General features: G+C 39.2%; 1 protein-coding gene across 13 annotated transcripts in view; it reads left to right on the top strand.

Annotated features, from left to right (window-relative positions):
• The window catches only part of IDE (insulin degrading enzyme), a 121,965-nt gene that overhangs the window by 58,766 nt on the left and 39,068 nt on the right, over window positions 1-24,131 (top strand). For 10 of the 13 annotated variants that reach the window (XM_063781993.1, XM_009458941.5, XM_063781992.1 and 7 more), the window contains 7 exons: window positions 505-627; window positions 5,295-5,407; window positions 6,575-6,737; window positions 7,263-7,355; window positions 7,802-7,893; window positions 8,946-9,026; window positions 10,457-10,560. In XM_063781993.1, coding sequence (XP_063638063.1) covers window positions 505-627; window positions 5,295-5,407; window positions 6,575-6,737; window positions 7,263-7,355; window positions 7,802-7,893; window positions 8,946-9,026; window positions 10,457-10,560 — 769 coding nt within the window. Of the gene's footprint in view, window positions 1-504; window positions 628-5,294; window positions 5,408-6,574; window positions 6,738-7,262; window positions 7,356-7,801; window positions 7,894-8,945; window positions 9,027-10,456; window positions 10,561-17,567; window positions 17,683-24,131 lie in introns of those variants that run through there. The other 3 variants (XM_063781995.1, XM_016918872.4, XM_063781996.1) reach the window with 3 other exon arrangements.

Below are 24,131 nucleotides of genomic sequence, written 5' to 3'. Positions count from 1 at the left end.
TGAACCCGGGAGGCGGAGCTTGCAGTGAGCCGAGATCACACCACCGCACTCCAGCCTGGGCAACAGAGCAAGACTCCGTCTCAAAAAAAAAAAAAAAGACTTTTAATTCCGTAGAGACGACTATAGTTTAAAATGTTGCTGGTTTGTACTCTATTATCCTGTTTATTCACTTAACATTCAAATAAATTTGAGTTATTCTGTGTATTAGAACTTTATTTTTAAAGTTCATCTTAAGCAATATCAGTGATAATTACAAAACTTTAAAAGTCCACGTGTTTTTTGGCTGCATAAATGTCTTCTTTTGAGAAGTGTCTGTTCATGTCCTTCGCTATACCTAATGCTAGATGACGAGTTAGTGGGTGCAGCGCACCAACATGGCACATGTATACATATGTAACTAACCTGCACAATGTGCACATGTACCCTAAAACTTAAAGTGTAATAAAAAAAAAAAAAGTCCACATATTTTGCTTTTTCTAAGAAATCCCTTTTCTTCCCTTCCAGGTAACAAATATACTCTGGAGACTAGACCAAACCAAGAAGGCATTGATGTAAGACAAGAGCTACTGAAATTCCATTCTGCTTACTATTCATCCAACTTAATGGCTGTTTGTGTTTTAGGTCGAGGTAAGAACCCTTACAATTTTTTATAGAATTGGATAATATAAGTTTTTAATGTTGGCTTTTTCACAGTGTTAGAAGATGGATATAAGATAGAGCTGCTTATTTGCTCAGCATCTTTTGAAAATGATCTACTTGTTAGAGAATACATAGGTGGGGATTTTTATGTTTAAATCATTGTGTTCCCAAAAGAAGTTTAAGTGGAGATCTGAAAAAAAATACAAATTACTACAGTAATAGGTGCTCTAAGCATATAAAAGCAAGGCAAGCCCAGCCTGGGCAACATAGTAAGATCCTGTCTCTACCAAAAAAATTTTTTTTTAATTAGTGGGATGTGGTAGTCTGCACCTGTAGTCCTAGCTGCTAGGGAGGCTGAAGATCGCTTGAGCCCAGGAGTTAAAGGCTGCAGTTAAAGGCTGTGATCACCACACCACTGCACTCCAGCCTGGGTGGCAGAGAGAGATCCCATATTTTAAAAAACACACAAAAAGGACAAAGATTAACAGATTTGACCTTATAACAATTCAAAAAACTGGAAAAAAAAGAGCAGATGATGATAAACTTGGGAAACCATTTGGAATGTAAACAATGGTTTGATTTTTAAAATGCAGATTAACTACTAACATTGTTTCCTGCTGTTAAATTATCACAGTTTTGTTTTTAAGTAATACCCACTGCCGATGGTGTTGCTTTTTTATATTGGTAATGATGGTATCAATTGCTCTAGTCTTTCTGGAGGGCAGTTTAACAGTATCAGTCTTAAAAGTAAATATGCATTTTTACTTTTAAAAATGCAATCTCAGGAAATAATCAGAGTTCAAATAGGAGATATAAAAGGATGTTTCTGTCAGTATAGTATATATTAACGAAAATTTAGAAATCTAAATGTTAATAGGAGATTGGCTAAATACTGATTTTATAATTGCAAATAGAATATCTTATAGAAAAATAACATTTCTTATTCTACTTTCCATCTTACCTGCTTTTTCTTTATAGTATTAATACCTCAGGTATTAAATATTTGTGTGTTTTTGTTGTCCACCCTACCAAAGTGTAAATTACTTGAGAATAGAAACTTTGTTTTGTTCACTGCTTTATCCTCAGTACCTGGGCTTGTGCTTGGCACATCATAGGTAAATATATATTGAATGAATAAACAGTTTTATGACAGCATTTTAATACCATGGGAAGATATTCTTAATATATTCTCATATATATGAATATATGTTCTTATATATGCATATATAATATAACTAAACATTTTTAATTAATATATGTATATTATATATAAGAATATAATTTTTAAAATGTTCTTAATATATTAAAGAGAAAACAAAAGCTGTTTACAAAAACATGTGCTATATGGTCCCATTTTGGGATTTATTAAAAATTCCAAGACATATCCCCCCCACAAAATTTTTAAAAACTCTAATAGGGTCCAGGCACAGTGGCTCACACCTGTAATTCCAGCACTTCGGAAGGCCGAGGCAGGTGGATCACTTGTGGTCAGGAGTTTGAGACCAGCCCAGCCAACATGGCGAAACCCCATCTCTACTAAAAATATAAAAATTAACCGGGCATGGTGGCGGGCACCTGTAATCCCAGCTAGTTGGGAGGCTGAGGCAGGAGAATCACTTGAACCTGGGAGGTGGAGGCTGCAGTGAGCCAAGATTGTGCCACTGCACTCCAGCCTGGGCAACAGAGTGAGACTCCATCTCAAAAAACAAACGACAACAAAAAACACCAAAAACTCTAATATACCATATATGGTGTAGGTAAAAGATAAAATGGAAAAGCATGTACTAGAAATTTAATAATGTTGTATAGTAATTAAGAACTTACATTCTACAGTCCAACAACCTGGCTTTTCATTCCAAATATACCACTTACTTAGCTGTGTGGCTATGAGCTAACAAACTTACTTAGGTTTTTCAAACTTCAGTTTTCACATTTGTAAAGTGGTGGGTGGTACGTTGTACCTGTTGTGAGGTTTAATTGAGATAATACAAAGTGTTTAGCAAGGTGCATGGCACATAGCAAATGCTCCATAAACGGTAGTAGCCACTCTAGCACCTTTCTAATCATGAAATTATGGTAACTTTAGTTACCATAATTTAGCTTTTGTTTCTAAGTTTTCTGCTATTGGCAAATGTTACTTTTATAGTTAGAAAATAAACTATTTTTCAAGTTGGTAGCAAGAACCAGGGTGTAAAATGGATTCAGAGAGAGAGGACAGTAAAAAAAAAAAAAGCATACTCTGTAATGCTATGTGCTTGCTTCAGGTAGGTGGGTTTAGAATGTTAAAATATCACTTGCTGTTTAGAACCCAGTCCTGGGATTAGGTGCCAAAGCTGGGTGTTTTTTTTTTTTTTAATCTATGTTGTATTTGAGATTAAACACATGATTTCAGTAAACATTTAATAGGCAAGTAACAATGGCAATAGATGAATCAAACCTGATCCCTGTCCTCAGAATGTTCTTGGTTTAGTGGAAATGACAGAATAAGAATCTAAAAAATAAAGTGTCTCAATTCCCTCATCCATACACATCACTCTCCCATTGTGACTGACTTCCTGTGCTGAACCAGAGAGAGATGTCTTTACAGTATAGAGGTATGAGGAGGAAACTGGATCTCTTGGAGGATTAAAAGATAATCCACTCCTTCTTTTGACGGGAGGAGAGAGAAAGAGTAACCATGTGGAAGGATCTCTGTCACAAGGGAACAAAAAGTTTTTCTGTTCTTACCTGGAGCTGTCTCCCTAGTTGTGGAAGCACTAATTGTCTGAACACTTGCCACATAGGTAATCATCAAGTACAGACACTGAGGTTGCCAAACCTTGATGATATGAAGGTGAGTGGGACTCAGTTCCCTGATCTCTGGGGAGCTCACAGTTTAGTGGGGTAGACAGACTGTGCAATAGTGTTTAGCTCCCTTACCTTTAAAAAGTGACACTGTGAATTTATGCTTTTAGGGTAGAAATACGCAAGAGGAAAGATACACCTGGTAGAACCTTGCTCAGGGTGTTGCTGTCACCAGTACTGCAGGCCCACAAACCTTTATTGACTGCTCACCTTGTTTCAAGTCATATGTCCCATCTGCAAAAAGATGTCTCTGACATCTCTTGCTACAATATTCCCTCTCCATTCCTAAATTCACTTGTCATATAACAGGCAGCCACTGATCTGCCTTTTATTTGGCTCTGGACATTTTGGAGTCCTTCATACATGTCAAAAAAATTGAGGCAAAAGTAGGTATATTTTATAAATAAAATGCAAATGCCTACACTTAAAGGCACAAAATAGAATTTTACACCATATAAAGGCAGCTCTCAAATAGTCATTTAGTACTCTCGAGAATTCATGGAAAAGTTCCAAATGGGTCATAGAATATCAAGGCAAGATTCTTATTTGATTCAAATGCTTACTGACAGTAACAGGTTATGAATGTTTATACCATTTATAAATAACCTATTTTTGAGGAGACAGAATCAAGATGAGAGGTTATCTTGTTTATAAAAAGACGGGTTTTGGCCAGGCATGGTGGCTCACATCTGTAATTCCAGCACTTTGGGAGGCTGAGGTAGGCAGATCACTTGAGCTCAGGAGTTTGAGACCAGCCTGGGCAACATGGTGAAACCCTGTCTCTATTAAAAATACAAAAAAATAACAGGGTGTGGTGGCACATGCCTGTAATCCCAGCTACTGGGGAGGCTGAGCCATGAGAATCACTTGAACCTGGGAGGCAGAGGTTGCAGTTAGCTGGGATTGTGCCACTGCACTCCAGCCTGTGCAACAGAGCAATACCTTGCCTCAAAAAAAAAAAAAAAAAAAGGTTTGTTTTTTTAACACTGCTTTCTTTTTAGGATAATAGTAATTTGTACAAATGGAAAAAATTTAATTCCACACAGAAAGGTATAAAATAAAAAGCAAGCTGTTCTTTATTCCATCCTATGACTGCTGTGCCCTCTTCTCAAAGATCTAACTCATTTCTTGTTATACTTCCAAAAGGAGAATTTTGCTAATATCATATATGTGACATGTATGTGATATATATGTGACATGCATGTGATATATCTCATATATGTGACGTGCATGTGATATATCTCATATATGTGACATGCATGTGATATATATGTGACATGCATGTGATATATATCATATATGTGACATGCATGTGATATATATCATATATGTGATATATATACACACACACACATATAAAATGTGCATTTTGGAGTCCTTCATACGTGTCAAAAAACTAAAGTAAAAATAGGCGTCTTTTATAAATAAAATGCAAATACATTTAAAGGCACAAAAGATAATTTTATACCATAGAAGGCAATTCTCTGTCTATGTATAAGGTGAATATTATACTCTATCTGCTAGTAGTTCAGTATATATGCCTGTTGGGAATCATAGTCATTTTTACAAATGCAATTATTATTGTTTCTAATATTTGTTTTAATTTTATTATAATACTTGTGAAATAATATTTTGAATAATATTTGTGAATAATTTTTTAAAGTAGAAACAGATAGGTGTGAGGTGTAATCATTTTCACATTTTCCTTTCAGTAGTACTGAGACTTTTCAGGAGATCCTAAGATTTTAAGCACTCCCTGTTGGATGTTATGATTCGCTTAAGTTCTGTTTTCCTTGTCTGTTTTCTTGTAGAATCTTTAGATGACTTGACTAATCTGGTGGTAAAGTTATTTTCTGAAGTAGAGAACAAAAATGTTCCATTGCCAGAATTTCCTGAACACCCTTTCCAAGAAGAACATCTTAAAGTAAGTGCATAAATTTTGGTATTTTGTCTTCTTAATTTATGGACATAATATATACCTAGTTTACCATAGAACAGGTGAAAATTTTTGGAGGTTTCATTATTTATGTTGTGTTTTTTTTTTTTTTTTTTTTTTTTTTGGAAACAGAGTCTTGCATTGTCACCCAGGTTGGAATGCAGTGGTGCGATCATGGCTCACTGAAGCCTCAACCTCCCTGGCTGAATTGATCCTCCCACCTCAGCCTTCTGAGTAGTTGGGACTACAAGTGCACACTACCACACCTGGCTAATTTTTGTATTTTTAGTAGACACAGGGTTTCACCATGTTGCCTTGACTGATCTCGAACTCCTGATCTAAAGTGGCCCACCTGTCTCAGCCTCCCAAAATGCTGGGATTACAGGCGTGAGCCACTGCACCCAGCCCCTATGTAGTGTTTTTTGTTTGTTTGTTTCTGTTTTTGGTTTTTTTGACATGGAGTCTCACTCTGTTGCCCAGGCTGGAGTGCAGCGGCGCGATCGTGGCTCCCTGCAACCTCTGCTTCCCAGGTTCAAGCAATTCTTCTGCCTCAGCCTCCCGAGTAGCTGGAACTGTAGGTGCATGCCACTGTGCCTGGCTAATTTTTGTATTTTTAATAGAAATGGGGTTTCACCATGTTGGCCAGGCTGAGGTCGAACTCCTGACCCCAGGTGATCTGTCTCCCTCAGCCTCCCAAAGTTGGAGGATTATAGGTGTGAGCCACCGCACCCGGCCCCCATGTGGTTTTAAATATTTGTCGGGATAATAAAATCAATCTCACATTTATTAGGATCATGAATCACCAAAAACATATCAATATGTTCCGGTCTTTACATGCTAAAAGTAGTTTTGGTAGCTGTAGTCTTAATAGACTGTTGAAGCTGTTAACCTGTACCTGAAGATAAGCATTCAAAACCATTAATATTTAGCTGCATGGTTCAGGGGGTCAAACATGGACTATATACCGACTGTAATGAAATTCCACTAGGAGAGTGCTGAGTCATTTATTTCTTTGTGGTCAGTGTATCATTTTTTGTGGCAATTGATTTGCTCTTAAATTTGGGATTCTCCCATGAAAATCATTCTTCATAGTTTAGAAATATTTTCTTCAGTAGGAGTCGTATATAGCTAATCTCTGTGATTTGTTTTCTCCAGCAACTTTACAAAATAGTACCCATTAAAGATATTAGGAATCTCTATGTGACATTTCCCATACCTGACCTTCAGAAATACTACAAATCAAATCCTGGTCATTATCTTGGTCATCTCATTGGGCATGAAGGTCCTGGAAGTCTGTTATCAGAACTTAAATCAAAGGGTAAGTCTCCTGGGCAGCATCTTCTGAGTGTCCACCACATCTTTTCACTCTGGCTCTCATTTTCTCCTGAATAGTGTCCTATGAAGGAACATTGTTAGATGTGACCATTTTGGGTTAGTGAGTGAGATGGTAGTTGTTGGCATGCTGTTGTCTTTTTTTTTTTTTTTTTTCTTTTTTAGATAGAGATGGGGTTTCGCCATTTTGCCTAGGCTAGTCTCAAACTCCTGGTCTCAAGCGATCCGCCCATCTTGGCCTCCTAAAGTGCTGGGATTAGAGGCATGAGCCACCGCGCCCAGCCAGTAGTCTACTCTTGACTGGGAATTGATTTGAGGAATCTTCAGGAAAGCCCCCACTTCTGCACCATCTTAAACTGCTTTTCTGAACTGATTTTTTTTTTCCCAATCTTTTTGCAAGAGGTTCATTCTGATATCTTAGGAACATACAGTATGAATTTTTAAAATTTTTCTTATCTTCAAGGAAGCCACATATGCAATCAATCATATTGATTTCCTTTGAATGTTGCAGGCTGGGTTAATACTCTTGTTGGTGGGCAGAAGGAAGGAGCCCGAGGTTTTATGTTTTTTATCATTAATGTGGACTTGACCGAGGAAGGATTATGTAAGTATTGATTCACCTTTTTACTTTTGAATGAAAATTTACTTTCTATGATGTTTTTTAACTTCTTCATGCTGTGGATCTGTTTTATGTTGAAAGCTACAACACTTTAATTCATACAACTTATCCATTGTATTTTTCATATGTAACTTGGCCTTTGTTTCATGGATGATTCCTCCCCCCTTAACAACTGATCATTATGTTGCACTTGTTAAATGTGGACTTGGCTTTTTATTTGCTCATTTACTGCCCCAACACCCTTTCTGTCACATATCTCTGAGCCCAGAGGGCCATGTATGTGGGACACGTAAAGCCAGTCTCAGGGAGGTGAGGACTGCATTTTCTAAGAGGGACCATCTTCCACTTATCTGACTTTACCTTAGGAGTGAGCTCACTGCTTTGAAGGATTCAAGGACTGAATGGTTTTTAAGTGTGCCCCTTTTTTCCAGTACATGTTGAAGATATAATTTTGCACATGTTTCAATACATTCAGAAGTTACGTGCAGAAGGACCTCAAGAATGGGTTTTCCAAGAGTGCAAGGTACTTTTGTTTCACCAAAATTTTTCTTAAGGAATCTGTTTTTCAAGAGCAAATACATGTGAATTAATTTAAATTTAAGGCCCAGTTAAACTTTTAAAGTTTTTTTCCTAACTGAAGTCTAAAATTTTGCAATGTATAATAGTATTAGTTAAGGCTTAGTTGTACTAGTCTGATTTGCTACTTGGGGCACAACTAAGGGGAAAGGCATCGTGTAGCCCTTTTTAGGATGGAAAAGGGAAGAAATCAAATGCTTTTCCATCACTCAGAAGAAAATCAGCAGTTTCTTGAGCTGGAATATGTCAGGGATTATGTTACTCCCTGCCTGAAGCTGCATGAGCTCTGTCATTTTCAGATCTTTAAATCTGTAGCAAACTCTCAAAGAAGTAATGAATTGCTTTATGTATGATTGTGTTATTAAAAGTGATTTTATTATTGTATGTATGGGAAGAGGCTGGCTTTTTTCTTTTTGCGTAAAACAAATGGTGTTTGTCTTTCAAATTTTTAAAAGCCTTTTAAAAAAGGGTTTTTAAAAATACGTGCTTTAAAGCCTATCGAGATTCTCAAATGTATTTTAGTATGAGAAACATCCTTTTTAACTAGATAAAAGTTTAAAGGTATAATCTCTGCTTCTGAAAATTGTGACAATAACTCCTAATCTGGGTGCTGTTCTCTGAATGAGTCATCAAAATCATCTATGGTGGAATTGTTGGATCTCACAAGGTTCTTTCACACAGTTTTTCTAAATTCTTTGGCTACTAGTTTCAACAACTTAGGCTATCGAGCCATATCCTGTATTTGTTATTTTCATTGAAAGTTGTTTACCTATTTTGCTTTTGGTTTTAAGCCTAGATTGATGGATTAAATTTTATACACATTAAGAAATTTTTAAAATATTCTATACATTTCTAAATCAAGCATAGCCATTTTTTCAGAAAGTGTGATAAAGTTAAATATGGAGTAGAAAGCTTATAGTGCAAGCCAAACACTTAAAAAAAAAAAAAGGTTTCTAAATAAGGGTGGCCGTATCTAATTGGATTAACTTTCTATTTTAGGACTTGAATGCTGTTGCTTTTAGGTTTAAAGACAAAGAGAGGCCACGGGGCTATACATCTAAGATTGCAGGAATATTGCATGTAAGTTTGTTGTTATTTTACTGTATACATTGCTGTGTGGAGTATTTCAGCAATCTTGCATATATTTTCAGTAATAAGTGAATGATTACAATTGAAGCTGAGGTATAAAGCTTTCAACTTTGTAGCAACAGGGCAAATGTTGATGTCAGGAGATGTTTAAAATCTTAATTTTCATCATCATGAAATTTATTTTATGTAATATTTTTATTAAATATGCATTTTGCTTATTGGCTTTAAATATATTTCAGTTCTACAGCATATCAGGTGTTACTTATATGAAAGCTACTGATCATTTACTTTTTTTAAATTTCCATTGCTACCATCCTAGTCTGAGCTATCATCATTTCTTGCTTGGGCTACCATGATAGTCTTTTACCTGCGATCCCTATTTTCCTCTTGGTCCCCAAATTTTCCTTGGCCTACAAGGTGATGTGGCCCCAGCCTATCTGGCCATCTTCTATACCACTGTCCGGCCCACCTCTCCCATTTGCATTCCACTCCAACTGTACTGGCTCTCTAATTTTCAAGCATTGTTTATTCCTCCCCCATTGCTATTTTCTCTACATGAAACACTGTTCCATCTGATCTTTGCCTGGCTAGGTTCTTATCATTTAAGTCTCCACTCAGAGTTCTTCTCCTCAGACCTTCTCTGACCTCCCAATCTAAAATAATGCCCCTGCCCCTTTTTTTATTGTTTTCGTAGCATCTCTCACTAACATTACAATATTTGTTTGTTGTCTGCCTCCCTCCCAATTACAATGTCTTTGTGCTTCTTGGAGGACAAAGGATTTCATGTGTCTTACCTACTTTTGTATCCATAGTGTGTGGAACAGTGTCTGGCACATAGTAGATGTTCATTAAATATTTATTGGATGAATGAATCAGTCAGTGTGTCTCAGTATATTGGAAGTTGCTTTTACCAAAAAGCATCTTCTGCATTGTTTTTCTACACTGGCCAAAAATATAAGCCATTTTTTTTTCCACAGCCGCTTCCTAAATGTTTGTCTAATTTGTTTCATAGAAATTTAGGAGGAAATTCTGTTCCTAAAAATGTGTGTACTTTATATTTTAAAAATCCTGTAGGTGTCAGCATTTTAATATCGAATTTTCTTCATTAACAAGTACTCAGTTTTTAACCAGAAACATTCGTGGTTTTCCCTGAAAGAAATGTGATTTTGCTCTCTACAATGGAAGTATGTTTGGGGATTAACAGTATATTTGGCAGAATCATCAAACAATATGAAACTGCTTAACAATGTGGTAGGAAAGAGACAACGATTTAGGGCTACAGAAAATTTTTCCAATGGAGTAAAATTTAACTGAAGAGAGAAAGGGTGTACAGTAATGAATTTAATGTGTTACAGATCTGCTTTAATAAACTATGTAGTAGCTTTGTATATTTTATTTATTTATATTTTCCTTTTTAAAAGTATTATCCCCTAGAAGAGGTGCTCACAGCGGAATATTTACTGGAAGAATTTAGACCTGACTTAATAGAGATGGTTCTCGATAAACTCAGACCAGAAAATGTCCGGTGAGTCACCATACAGATTTTACTATTATACACTAAATTTTCAATAATGATTAGAATCTGAAAAAATTTGAAATTGTGAATAAAATGCTTTTAAACATTTTATCAAGCATTGCAAAAGTAGAGAATAGTATAATGAAGCAACACCAAGCTTCAACCATTGATACATGGCCAATCTTTTTTAATCTATACCCATCCCTCTTCAGTCATCCCCCTTCCACCCTAAATTATTTTGAGGCAATATCTCTAAAAGATGAGGACATTTTTAAAAACAAATATAATTTTATTATCATAAATAAAATAGAATAATAACCTATCTTAACCTGGCTGTATTCTAACTCAAACGCCCAAAGTATCAGCCCACCTATCTGACTCATATAAGCAAATGAAGGCACCCTCTTTTTCTTAAGCCACAGTAAAGATTACAATCTCAGAATCCTCCTGATTGACCAGTGGTTAACCTGGAAATCAAAAGTCCAAACTCTTATAGTAGCAGAGGTATTCTTGCTAGAGGAAAGTAGTCCTTAAAGTGCTTGTGAGCCACCACATGATATTCCTCCCATAAAACTGAATTTCATCTATGTTTTCTAAAGTCAAATGATAGAGGGAATATAATTGAATGACATGTTTTACATTTTTAATTTTTCTCCTCTGTTAGGGAAGTATTTTTGAAATTCTACTGGCAATTTGGTTATTGAGTAAGTTTTTTGGAACAGTTGTTTTATGAATAAGATCAACAATGTGATAGAACTTTTTGTAAAAAAAAAATCTTTTTGGGCTGGGCGCGGTGGCTCCTGCCTGTAATCCCAGCACTTTGGGAGGCCAGGGCAGGCGGATCAGCTGAGGTCGGGAGTTCGAGACCAGCCTGACCAACATGGAGAAACCCCGTCTCTAATAAAAATACAAAATTAGCCAGGCATGGTGGCATGCATCTGTAATCCCAGCTACTCGGGAGGCTGCAACAGGAGAATCGCTTGAACCCAGGAGGTGGAGGTTGCTGTGAGCCGAGATCATGCCATTGCACTCCAGCCTAGGCAACAAGAGTGAAACTCCGTCTCAAAAAAAAAAAAAAAGTCTTTTTGACAGAACTATCCTATCAGAGTCTTTTCCTAGTTACCATTGTTTGAACTTTTCCAGACATATTATCAAAGCTTCATTAGCGATAATTGCATATATATGACTTGCACTATACTGTTTAGGTTGAGAACAATAATTAATGTCTTCTAATGTTCAGGTGGGCTTGGCCTATCTATTGTCACTCCTAGGTGGTTGGTGGACTCGGGTGACTTTCTTCTAGGAAATACTATTAGCCAGATTTTACCTGACCTCATGCTAGGATTCAGCTAAATATTCTATTTTTTGGGAAGCCAAGGCAGAGGAGGATCACTTGAGCCTAGGAGTTTAAGACCAGCCTGAGCAGCATAGTGACACCCTATCTGTATTTAAAAAGTTTTAATGATTTTTTTATGTTATGATACAGTGTTTGGATGAGTACAGATAATTATCTAGCTTCAAGAACAATTTTTTATAGAGATAGGGTCTCACTGTGTTGCCCAGGTGGATCTCAAACTCCTGGCCTCAAGCAGTCCAGCTTAGCCCCCCAAAGTGCTGGGATTACAGCCGTCGTGAGCCACTGTGCCCAGTCTAGAATTTTCTTTTCTTTTTTCTTACTGAGCCTAGAATTTTTAAATTGGAATAAGATACCATGGTTTTGAGGTTTAAAAAATATATTAAGGGTCAAAATTTAGAAATCTTTTTCAATGAAAATAACGTGAAATTATTTAGAAATTAAATTTCTGTTTTGAGGTACCCAGTAGGTTACAATGTTTCCTACGCAGTTTCTTGCCAATATTTTAAGTCCCCATTTATTGCCTAATCCTTAATTACTCAAGAATTGATTATGATACAGAAAATCATACTGAAAAACTAGACGAAGTTACTGACAGCTGTGAATTCATTAGAGATTGCTGAGTTGATCAGTCTGCCTTTAACAGCAAATGCTCTTTTTCAACTCTAGATAATTTACTGAGGAATTGAAAAATGAAGAAATCTTTCCTTTTCCATTCAGTGAACAACAGAGAAAGTTGTAGATTAAATATTTGTATAACGTAATATGTTAAGTTATTCATGCCTGACGTAGTTTAGTGGGGGATGGCGAGATATAGTTCACATAATTTAAATGGTTTGAAGTGATATATGCACTGATACACATAATTGCGTATGTAGAAAATCCTAAGGAATCTACTTTCCCCTTCAAAAATCTGGAACCAATAACTGAATTCAGCACAGTCACAGGTTGCAAGGTCAACATACAAAAATCAACTGCATATCTATATATAGCAACAAAAAAATAGAAAATTAAAAGAAGTATTTATAATAACAACAAAAGCATAATATTACTAGGAATGAGTTTAACCAAAGATAAGCAAGACTTCTACATAAAAAACTAAAAACAGTAGAAGAGAGCAAATATTAGCCGAGAAAAATGAAAGAAGACCTAAATAAATGGAGAAGCATACTATAGTCATACATTAGGAGACTTGATATTATTAATATGTTAGTTCTCTCCAATCTGATTCATAGACTCAATGTAATCATAACCAAAATCCTGGTAGGCTGTTTTTCTTTTTCTTTTTATTCATTTATTTAGAGACAGGGTCTTGCATTGTCACCCAGGCTGGACTGTAGTGGCGGGATCATAGCTCACTGCAGCCTTGACCTCTTGGGCTTAAGTGATCTCCTGCGTCAGCTTCCTGAATAGCTGGGATTATGGGTGCAAGCCACTATACCTGTTTGTTTATTATTACTATTTTTTAGATGGAGTTTCATTCTTGTCACCCAGGCTGGAAGTGCAATGGTGCAATCTCGGCTTACTGCAACCTCCGCCTCCCAGGTTCAAGCAATTCTCTTACCTCAGCCTCCTGAGTAGCTGGGATTACAGGCACCCGCCACCACACCTGGCTAATTTTTTTATTTTTAGTAGAGATGGGGTTTCACCATGTTGACCAGGCTGGTCTCGAACTCCTGACCTCAGGTGATCCGCCCACCTCAGCCTCCCAAAGTGCTGGGATTACAGGCGTGAGTCACCGTTCCCGGCCTTTTTTCTTTTTTCTTTTTTTTTTTTTTAGACGGAGTCTCGCTGTGTCACCAGGCTGGAGTGCAGTGGCGCAATCTCGGCTCACTGCAACCTCCGCATCCCGGGATCAAGCTATTCTCCTGCCTCAGCCTCCCCAGTAGCTGTAACCACAGGCACGCGCCACCATGCCCAGCTAATTTTTGTATTTTTAGTAGAGACAGGGTTTCACCATGTTGGCCAGGATGGTCTCGATCTCTTGACTTTGTGATCTGCCTACCTTGGCTTCCCAAAGTGCTGGGATTACAGGCGTGAGCCAACGCACCGGCTTTTTTTTTTTTTTTTTTTTTTTTTTAAAGACAGAGTCTTGCTCTGTTGCCCGGGCTGGAGTGCACTAGTGTGATCTTGGCTCACTGCAACCTCCTCCTTCTGGGTTTAAGCAATTCTCATGCCTCAGCCTCCCAAGTAGGTGGGATTACAGGCATGTGCCACCAATGCCCAGCTAATTTTTTAATTTTTTTGTAGAGAGAGAGTCTCACTATGTTGCCCAGATTAGTCTCGAACTCCTGAGCTCAAATGATCCTCCCACCTCAGCCTCCCAAAGTGCTGGGATTACAGGCATGTGCCAGTGCACCTGGCCTTTTTTTTCTTTTTTTCTTTTTCTTTTTTTTTTTTCTGAGACAGGATCTCACTCTGTCGCCCAGGCTGGAGTGCAGTGGTGCGATCTCAGCTCACTGCAACCTCTGCCTCCCAGGTTCAAGCGGTTCTCTTGCCTCAGCCTCCCAAGTAGCTGGGATTACAGGTGTATGCCACCACACCCAGCTAATTTTTGTGTTTTCAGTAGAGATGGGGTTTCACCATGTTGGCCAGGCTGTTTTTTCTTTTTTCAGAAATTGGTTCCAAAATTTATATGGACATACAAAGGACCTAGATAAGTCAGAACACTCCTGAAAAAAAAAAAATCACCAAATGTGGGAGGAATTAAACCACTAGATTTGAGGACATTAGTATAAAGCTTCAGTAATTAAGACACGGTAGTATTGACATCATATGGATAGACAAAGAAATCATTGGAACAGAACAGAGTCCAGATATAGTTCCACACATATATGGTCAGTTGATTTTTTTGTTGTGATTAAAAAACAACTTCCCTTTTCTCTCTGCCTTCTGATAATCACTATTCTACATTCTGTTTCTATGGGTTTAACTACTTTCGATACCTAATGTAAGTAGAATCATACAACATACCTTTCTGTGCCTGGTTCATTTCACTTACTATAATGTCTTCAAGGTTCATCCATGTTGTAGCATATGACAGGATTCCCTTTCTTTTTAAGGCTAAATAGTGTTCCATTATATGTATATACCATATTTTCTTTATGCATTCATCTATCAGTCAGTTGGGTTTTTTTTTTTTTTTTTTTGAGATGGAGTTTCACTCTTGTTGTCCAGGCTGGAATGCCATGGTGCGATCTCAGCTCACTGAAACCTCCATCTCCCGAGTTTAAGCGATTCTCTTGCCTCAGCCTCCCGAGTAGCCGGGATTACAGGCACGCACCACCATGTCTGGCTAATTTTGTATTTTTAATAGAGACGGGGTTTCTCCATGTTGGTCAGGCTGGTCTCGAACTCATGACCTCAGGTGATCCGCCGTTCTCGGCCTCCCAAAGTGCTGGGATTACAGGCATGAGCCACTGCACCCGGCCAGTCAGTTGATTTTATTTTTGAGAAGAGCATCAGCATAATTGAGAATGGAAAATCTTTTCAACAAATGGTGCTGTTCTACTAGCTGCGTATCTATATGAAAAATGATGAAACTTGACCTTTGCCTCATACTATGTATAAAATTTGAGATAGATCGTAGACCTAAATATAAACACTAAATCTATAAAACTTCCAGAAAAAATAGAAAAATATCTTCAAAACCTTGAGATAGGCAAAGATTTCTCAGATAGAACATGAAAAGCAGTAACCACTAACAAAAACACATTGACCGTGCACAGTGGTTCACACCCGTAATGCCAGCACTTTGGGAGGCATAGAGGGAGGATTGCTTGAGCTCAGGAGTTCGAGACCAGCCTGGGCAACATGATGAAACCCCATCTCTAAAAAAGTATGCAAATTAGCAGGGTGTGGTAGTGCGTGCCTGTAGTCCCAGCTACTCAGGAGGCTGAGGCAGAAGGATCACTTGAGCCCAGGAGGTGGAGGTTGCAGTGAGCCATGATCATACCACTGCACTCCAGCCTGGGCAACAGGGTGAGACCCTGTCTTAAAGAAGGCTGAGTGCGGTGGCTCATGCCTATAATCCTAGCACTTTGGGAGACCAAAGTGGGTGGATCACCTGAGGTCAGGAGTTCAAGACCAGCCTGGCCAACATGGCAAAACCTCATCTCTACGGTAATTCCAGCTACTTGGGAGGCTGAGGCAGGAGAATCGCTTGAACCTGGGGGCCGGAGGTTGCAGTGAGCCAAGATCATGCCACTTGACTCCACCCTGGGCAAAAGAGCAAAACTCCATCTCAAAAAAAAAAAAGAAAAACCACCAATAAAATGGACTTCATCAATATTAAAAACTGCTCTTAAGTGATACATGCATTTACTTACATCATTAAAATACATTGAAGAAAAATACCCAGAACACACACTAATTTTTACTTTACTTGCCACACTAGTTTTAATTTACTTGCCTCATTTAGGCAAGTAAAACAGTTTAAATATTTGTATTTTCCTCAGTGTACTTACATTTCCAGGGGGGAAAAATCAGCCTAAATCCGGTTGAATTTTATCATATACCTTCTACAAATAAAACCTCTTACCAACATGAGGAGAAAGAGCTATAGATTTACTAATAGAACTCGTTAGACAATCTGTTTTCCAGGTTCAAGCAATTCTCTTGCCTCAGCCTCCCAGTAGCTGGGATAACATGCACCCGCCACCATGCCTGACTAATTTTTGTTTTTTGTTCTTTGAGATGGAGTTTCGCTCTTGTTGCCTAGGCTGGAGTGCAATGGCACGATCTTGGCTCACTGCACCTCTGCCTCCCGGGTTCAGACAATTCTCCTGCCTCAGCCTCCCGAGTAGCTGGGATTACAGGCACCTGCCACCACACCCAGCTAACTTTTTGTATTTTTAGTAGAGATGGGGTTTTGCTATGTTGGCCAGGCTGGTCTCGAACTCCTGACCTCAGGTGATCCACCTGCCTCGGCCTCCCAAAGTGCTGGGATTACAGGTGTGAGCCACCATGCCCGGCCTGTATTTTTTTTTAGTAGAGACAAGATTTCACCATGTTGGCCAGGCTGGTCTCAAACTCCTGACCTCAAGTGATCCACCCACCCCATCCTCTCAAAGTGCTGGGATTATAGGTGTGAGCCCCCATACCCGGCCTCACTAGACAATCTTTAAGATTCCTTCCAGTTACTAATTTTGTGTGGTTTTGTCACCTACAACTAGTCATGAGATCTTGGATACATCATTTTTTTCTTTCAATGTTTATTGAATCACTTATGTGAAACCTCAGAGTTGACAGTCCTGAAAGGGGGACTTGTGAAAAGTTAACTTTATATAATGTCATGAATACTGGCTGTCAGTTAATTTCCTTGAACCCTGCTCATCTGCAAAGTGGGGATAGTGCTTTATCTATATGATGTAAAATGATTTAGCAAAGTCAAAAAGTGTTGTACAAACACAAGGTAATGCTATATTAAAGTTATACCATATAATAAGGATGTGCTTTTTCATTTTTGTAAGAAAAAACCATGATTTAAATTATAATTCTTGCTGCTCTAGAGCCAGTAATTGACCCAGCAACACTTCGTAGGAGTGCATTTGCTGGAGCATATGTTTTACTTTTGAAATTGCATATTTCTAAATTTGATATCTTATGCAATTAAATACCTCTTTTTACTCTCACATTTAAAGAGAAAGCACTTTTCCTCTACAGGATTGGTCTCTGTGACTGTTAACAGTTGTAACTGCAGTAGGTCAGTGACACATGGTGCAAAACAGCCTGGGATAATATGGCCAGCTGCCAGACCAGACTAGGGTGGCTCAAGGGTAAGATTACCTTCTTTAATACCCGCTGAGACAAGTTTAACATTGCAACCAGGTAGGGAAATAAACAGGAAACTCTTAAGAATGAAAGGAACCTTAGAGGCCATTTAATCCAACTCCTGTTAGGTATACACTTGGCCCTCCATATCCACAGGGGATTGGTTCCAAGACCCCCATGGATATCAAAATCCAAGGTGCTCAAGTCCCTTATATAAAATGGTGTAGTATGGTACTGTGTATCTGTTCTGCAGTATCCCAGCTAAGTAGTTACCAGCTTCAGTTTAACTTCTTCCAAGGATGGGGAACTCATTAAATACCAAGGTAGCCAGTTTCATTTTTGCCAGTCCTAATTGTTAGACAATTATTTTGAATTTTGAGACTTGATTACCTGTTCAAAGGTGTTTACCTAGTATTACTCAATGATCATTGTCACCCACCTCCCCTGATCCTATCATTTGGTGCCTGTTTTACCATATTAAATCTACAAAGACAGCTATAGAGTCTTTGTCATGTGCCTTCCTTTAGTCATAAATAATTCCATTTATTTGGGAGAAGTTATTCTTAATTAGTCCATGAAAGTCCTAGTGATAATGACGGTTTTCTTGTCTAAATGTCTGACAGTTAACTGTAGAATTTTGTCAGGGATCAATTCCTAATTTACTGGCTTATGGTGTTCAGGCTTCACTCCTTTTTTCTTTTTGAAAGTTACAGCATTTGCCCATCTCCATCTCCAGTTTTCTGCCTCATCTCGTGTTCTCCAGCATTTCTAAAAGTTGATGGACAATGATTCTGTTAGGATTTGGTAGTTGCCTAAGCATTAGAAATTGTGACTCATCTATGTTTGGAGATGTGATTTCTCCTTTTTTATTTTTATATTTTTTGAGACAGAGCTGGAGTGCAATGGCACAATCTCAGCTCACTGCAACCTCGGCCTCCTGGGTTCAAAGGATTCTCCTGCCTCAGCCTCCCGAGTGGCTGGCATTACAGGCGCCCACTACCACACCCGGCTAATTTTTGTATTTTTAGTAGAGATAGGGTTTCACCATATTGGCCAGGCTGGTCTTGAACTCCTGACCTCAAGTGATCCACCGGCCTCAGCCTCCCAAATTGTTGAGATTACAGGCATGAGCCACCACACCTGGCTAGAGAGGTGGTTTCATACTTGGCTCATTCACCTATCTTCAACTCCTTTTTTCTGTGTTTGGTCCACCTTTACAGTTTAAAGAGCCATGTTTATTTCAAAGACCAGGTAAATAAGAGAGGAGTAGTCCTGCCATCTGTTAACATGAGATTAACTGATTACATTTTGCTATAGGTCATGTGTCCTATTAAATTATGAGTTTCTTCCAAATAGGAACTATATTTTGTCTTTCCCAGAATTTGACCTGGTAAGAACTCAGTAAAAGTTGACTGAATTTTCTAAACTTTAAGCCTAATCTTTCTTGACTTTTTTCTTACTTTAAGAAACACTTTAGGCCAGGCGTGGTGGCTCACGCCTGTAATCCCAGCACTTTGAGAGGCTGAGGCAGGTGGATCACCTGAGGTTGGGTGTTCAAGACCAGCCTGACCAACATGGTGAAACCCCATCTCTACTAAAAATACAAAAATTAGCCGGGCATGGTGGCAGGCACCTGTAATCCCAGCTACTCAGAAGGCTGAGGCATAGAAATTGCTTGAACCCAGGGGGCGGAGGTTGCAGTGAGCCAAGATCATGCCACTGCACTCCAGCCTGGGGGATAGAGCGACCCTGTCTCAAAAAAAAAAAAAAAAAAAAACTTAAAAAATGGTTTTTAGCATTTTTCATGAGCCTCAATTCCTTTAGCACTTTAGCTTTCCTATCACTATTTAAGTATGATTTTTGAGCCTCATCAATAGATTTTTTTTTTCAACTTTCTGTCTTCTGTGTGTATCCTTTAAAAATCTAATTTGATATCATGATAGTGTAGAATTTTACTAGTGGAAGGAGAGGGTTCATCTAATTTGAATCCCTATTTAAAAATTAATGAGGCCAGGTGTGGTGGCTCACGCCTGTAGTCCCAGCACTTTAGGAGGCCAAGGTGGGTGGATCACCTGAGGTCAGGAGTTGGAGACCAGCCTGGCCAACATGGCGAAACCCCGTCTCTATTAAAAATACAAAAGACTGGGTGCAGTGGCTCATGCCTCTAATCCCAGCACTTTGGGAGGCCGAGGTGGGCGGATCACAAGGTCGGGAGTTTGAGACCAGCCTGGCCAACATAGTGAAACCTTGTCTCTACTGAAAATACAAAAATTAGCCAGGCATGGTGGCGTGTGCCTGTAGTCCCAGCTACTCAGGAGGCTGAGGCAGGAGAATCGCTTGAATCCAGGAGGCGGAGGTTGTGGTGAGCCAAGATCGCGCCACTGCACTCCAGCCTGGGCAACAGAGTGAGACGCCATCTTAAAAAAAAAAAAAAAAAAAAAAAGCCGAGTGTGATGTAATCCTAGCTACTATGGAAGCCGAGGCAGGAGAATCGCTTGAACTCAGGAGGTGGAGGTTCCAGGGAGCCGAGATCATACCACTGCACTCCAGCCTGGGCGACAGAGCAAGACTCCGTCTCAAAAAAAAAAAAGAAAAATTAAAAATTAATGAAACTGAAGTTTAGAGAGGCTAAATGGCTTGTGCCTAACTTAGATCTGTGATTTTGGCAAGATTTCAAAGAAAGTGATTCAGAGTATCTGCCAGAATCTCAGTTTCTTATTGCCAGGTCTGTGCCCTTTCCACTAATTGTTTGAATTAATCACAATTACCTATGAAGCCTCTTCTCATTCTTTGGACATCTTTTCCCTATTCTGTGTTAGGGATCATTTGTAAAAATCTCAGGAGAGTTTATTCTTTGGGAACCATATTGCCTTTTCATGTCTATAGTCAGGAGACCTTTTGTTTCCAGATGAGTTCCATCCAGCTTCGACAGCTGCATTCACTCCAAACATTTTTAAATGTACTTGAAGTCAACAGCATTCATTCTAGCCCGCTGTTTCCTTTTCTTGCTGTTGTAAGTTTTAGTATGAAAAGGTTGTGTTTTCTCATGTTTCATTTTTTAATTTCTTTCTTTTTCTTTAAATAGAGACAGGGTCTCACTGTATTGCCCAGGCTTGCCTTGAACTCAAGGGCTCAAGTGACCCACTCGCCTTGGCCTCCCAAAGTGTTGGGATTACAGGCTTGAGCCACTGTGCCTGGCCTGTTCTCTCATTTCTAAGGATCACATCATTACCATATTGGCAGCCTTTTCTTCCCCCACACTCTAGCCACATTTAAAAAAAAAAAAAAACTGGGCTGGGCATGGTAGCTCATGCCTGTAATCCTAGCACTCTGGGAGGCCAAGGTGGGAGGATTGTTTGAGCTCAGGAGTTTGAGACCAGCTTGGGCAACGTGGTGAGACCTCATTTCTACCAAAAAAAAAAAAAAAAAAAAAAATTGGCTGGGTATGGTGGTATATGCCTGTAGTCCCAGCTACTTGAGAGACTGAGGCAGGAGGATCACTTGAGCTCAGGAGTTCAAGGCTGCAGTAAGGTATGATCACACCACTGTACAAGACCCTGTCTCGAAAAAAGGAAACCTTATTTTTTGGTATAATTAGATTTTCGGCAGATGGTCTAAAATGCTACAATATTTGTACTAGTTTTTCTCAACTGTCTGCGGTTGTGTATACTATAGGTGTCTGTACTTCAATTATTGTGACCTTTTCTCCTAATTCAAGTGCTCTTCCCTATACTTTCACACTCTGGTGGTTGTGTATACTATAGGTGTCTGTACTTCAATTATTGTGACCTTTTCTCCTAATTCAAGTGCTCTTCCCTATACTTTCACACTCTGGTTCATAGGTATCTATATGGGTTTGATGTGTGTATACTCTGTCTGTACCGTTATTTTCTTCCCTGTCTTTATTTATTACCTCATACATACCCTTTCATTGTATATTTCAATCTGGAATTCCTTAATGATATACTAACTCTTGGTCTGCAAAGGTATCTCTTTTTGTTAGTCTGGTATTTGATCTGTGCCTAGTCTGAGGAACTGTGCTTGTCTATTTCCTTATAATAACATTTCACATGTTACCCATACACCTCACTTTGGTATATAGCTATCCAAATCCCTAAGGACTGTACTTGATGAGTCTGCCTTTTTCCCCTCCTTTTTTTTTTTTAACCTGAGCATTACTGCACAGCCTGAGTGTCTGCTTTCTGTGTCAGATAGTCATCTTCCAGAGCATCTGGCTTGGCAGCTTGTTTACTTTCTCTCTCAGAACTGAGTTTAAGGTTTTCTTGTTTCAGAGGGCAAGTCCACTCCACTCCAGCCTGGGTGTCAGAGTGAGACCCTGTCTCTAAAAAAAAAAGAAAAGAAATCAAGCGTTTAATGGAAGAGTAGATGGGAAGACCGTCTGCCAGATTCTTCTACTTAGTATATTTTTTAGAAGTCTCCTTGAGAATCAATCCATTCATTCTCTGAGAAATCAACAAAAGTGGAAGCCCGAGTTCCTAGGCCTGAGTCTTCATAGGCTCTATCATGTATTGAATGCCCTTAAGAGATACCATACACCCTTCATGTAGCTATATGATTTCTGTGAACTCTCTACACATACACCTCAAACGGGATTCTTGAACTACCGACATGCATCACTTCCTTCTGACGCAATAATAGAACTCTTTTATCTGTCAAATCCTCTGATTCCTCTGTATCTTTCTCTGGAACGTATTTCTTATTTAGCATGTTTTCTAGAACTGGTAGTGGTTAGTGACAGATAGGCCAGATCAGGAACACCTACAGCTGGAAGATTAGTCAGTCATACTGACAGGTGAGTCATCTTGCTTTAGGATATCTACAGAAAAGCAGATAACAAGACCAAGTCCAGTCAGCCAGGTAGAGTATTTTGTCTAGAATGAATAAAAAATAGACAGTAGTTCAGACTACTAGCGTTGAAGTTGGGGAGGTTCAACAAGGGGCAGGTATTTGGAACAGAGATTGGGATTCTCAAAATGAATGAGTATCATCAGAGGGGAGTTTTGATTGCAAGTACTAGGCTTTCAGCTGTGAGGCCAGCATTCAGAGGCTAGAATCAAACCTCTGGGGGTAGGTGAGAACAAGCAGGAACAGATATTATTTGAATTGGGACCTAATTATTTGAATTGGGAATTGGGACTTAAGGGAGAAGTGGAACCAATAGCAGGACTGACTTTACACCAAGTTGCCCAAGCTAATTGGCTAGAATTCCTTGACCCACAAGATTCAAAATAGGATTGGTCCCAGCCTGTGGTTGAGTCCACTGGTGAGGGTGTAGTGATTCCAACTTCAATGATTAAAAGGCAGTAGAGGCGGAGTGTCCCTGACAGTGCTACACAGGGATGGCTTAGAGTTTCACTTGTTCAGAACTTCTTTTGCTCCTCTAGTCTTGTCATTTTTTGTTCACTTATCTTTTGACATCACTTTACTTCTGCCTTCCCTCCTTGAACACTTTTTTCTTTTCTTTTTTTTTTTTGAGACAGAGTCTTGCTCTGTCTCCCAGGCTGGAGTGTAGTGGTGCAGTCTCGGCTCTCTGCATGCTCCGCCTTCCGGGTTCACGCCATTCTCCTGCCTCAGCCTCCCAAGTAGCTGGTACTATAGGCACCCGCCACCACACCCGGCTAATTTTTTGTATTTTTAGTAGAGACGGGATTTCACCGTGTTAGCCAGGATGGTCTCGATCTCTTGACCTCGTGATCTTCCCTCCTTGGCCTCCCAAAGTGCTGGGATTACAGGCATAAGCCACCATGCCCATCCTTGAACACTTTTTTCCATCTGACTTCTCTTCTGGGCTGTTTCTACTGTCGCATCAAAAAAAGCTTTTAGGCTGGGCACAGTGGCTGACACCTGTAATCCCAGCACTTTGGGAGGCTGAGGCAGGCGGATCACCTGAGGTCAGGAGTTCGAGACCAGCCTGGCCAACATGGTGAAACCATGTCTCTACTAACAATACAAAAATTAGCTGGGCAAGGTGGTAGGCACCTGTAATCCCAGCTACTTGGGAGGCTGAGGCCGGAGAATTGCTTGAACCCAGGAGGCAGAGGTTGCAGTGAGCCAAGATCGCACCATTGCACTCCAGCCTGGGTGGCAAGAGCAAAACTCCAACTCAAAAAAAAAAAAAACAAAAACAAAAATTAGCCAGGCGTGGTGGCGGGTGCCTGTAATCCCAGCTACTTGGGAGGCTGAGGCAGGAGAGTTCTTGAACCCGGGAGGCAGAGGTTACAGTGGTAGACATTTTTTGGTCTTGTCCCTTTCTCCCCTAGTAGCAGGAAGGCCTGTGTATTTGTAGTAGACATATTTGATGCTAGTCTCTGGCAGGGAAAAAAACATAGAGCACAAATGTAGCAAGCAATAATAAAAGTTTCTTGGGTATGTGTGTCACGTTTTTAAAATCTCTGGATGAGCCAGCAGGTTTTGTTAGTCATTCCTGTTAATT

This window comes from Pan troglodytes, chromosome 8, assembly GCF_028858775.2.
Source record: "Pan troglodytes isolate AG18354 chromosome 8, NHGRI_mPanTro3-v2.0_pri, whole genome shotgun sequence".
In the NCBI taxonomy this organism is placed as follows: Eukaryota; Metazoa; Chordata; class Mammalia; order Primates; family Hominidae; genus Pan; species Pan troglodytes.
Note: the sequence above shows the minus strand (reverse complement) of the source record. Positions and strands in the feature narration are given on the sequence as shown.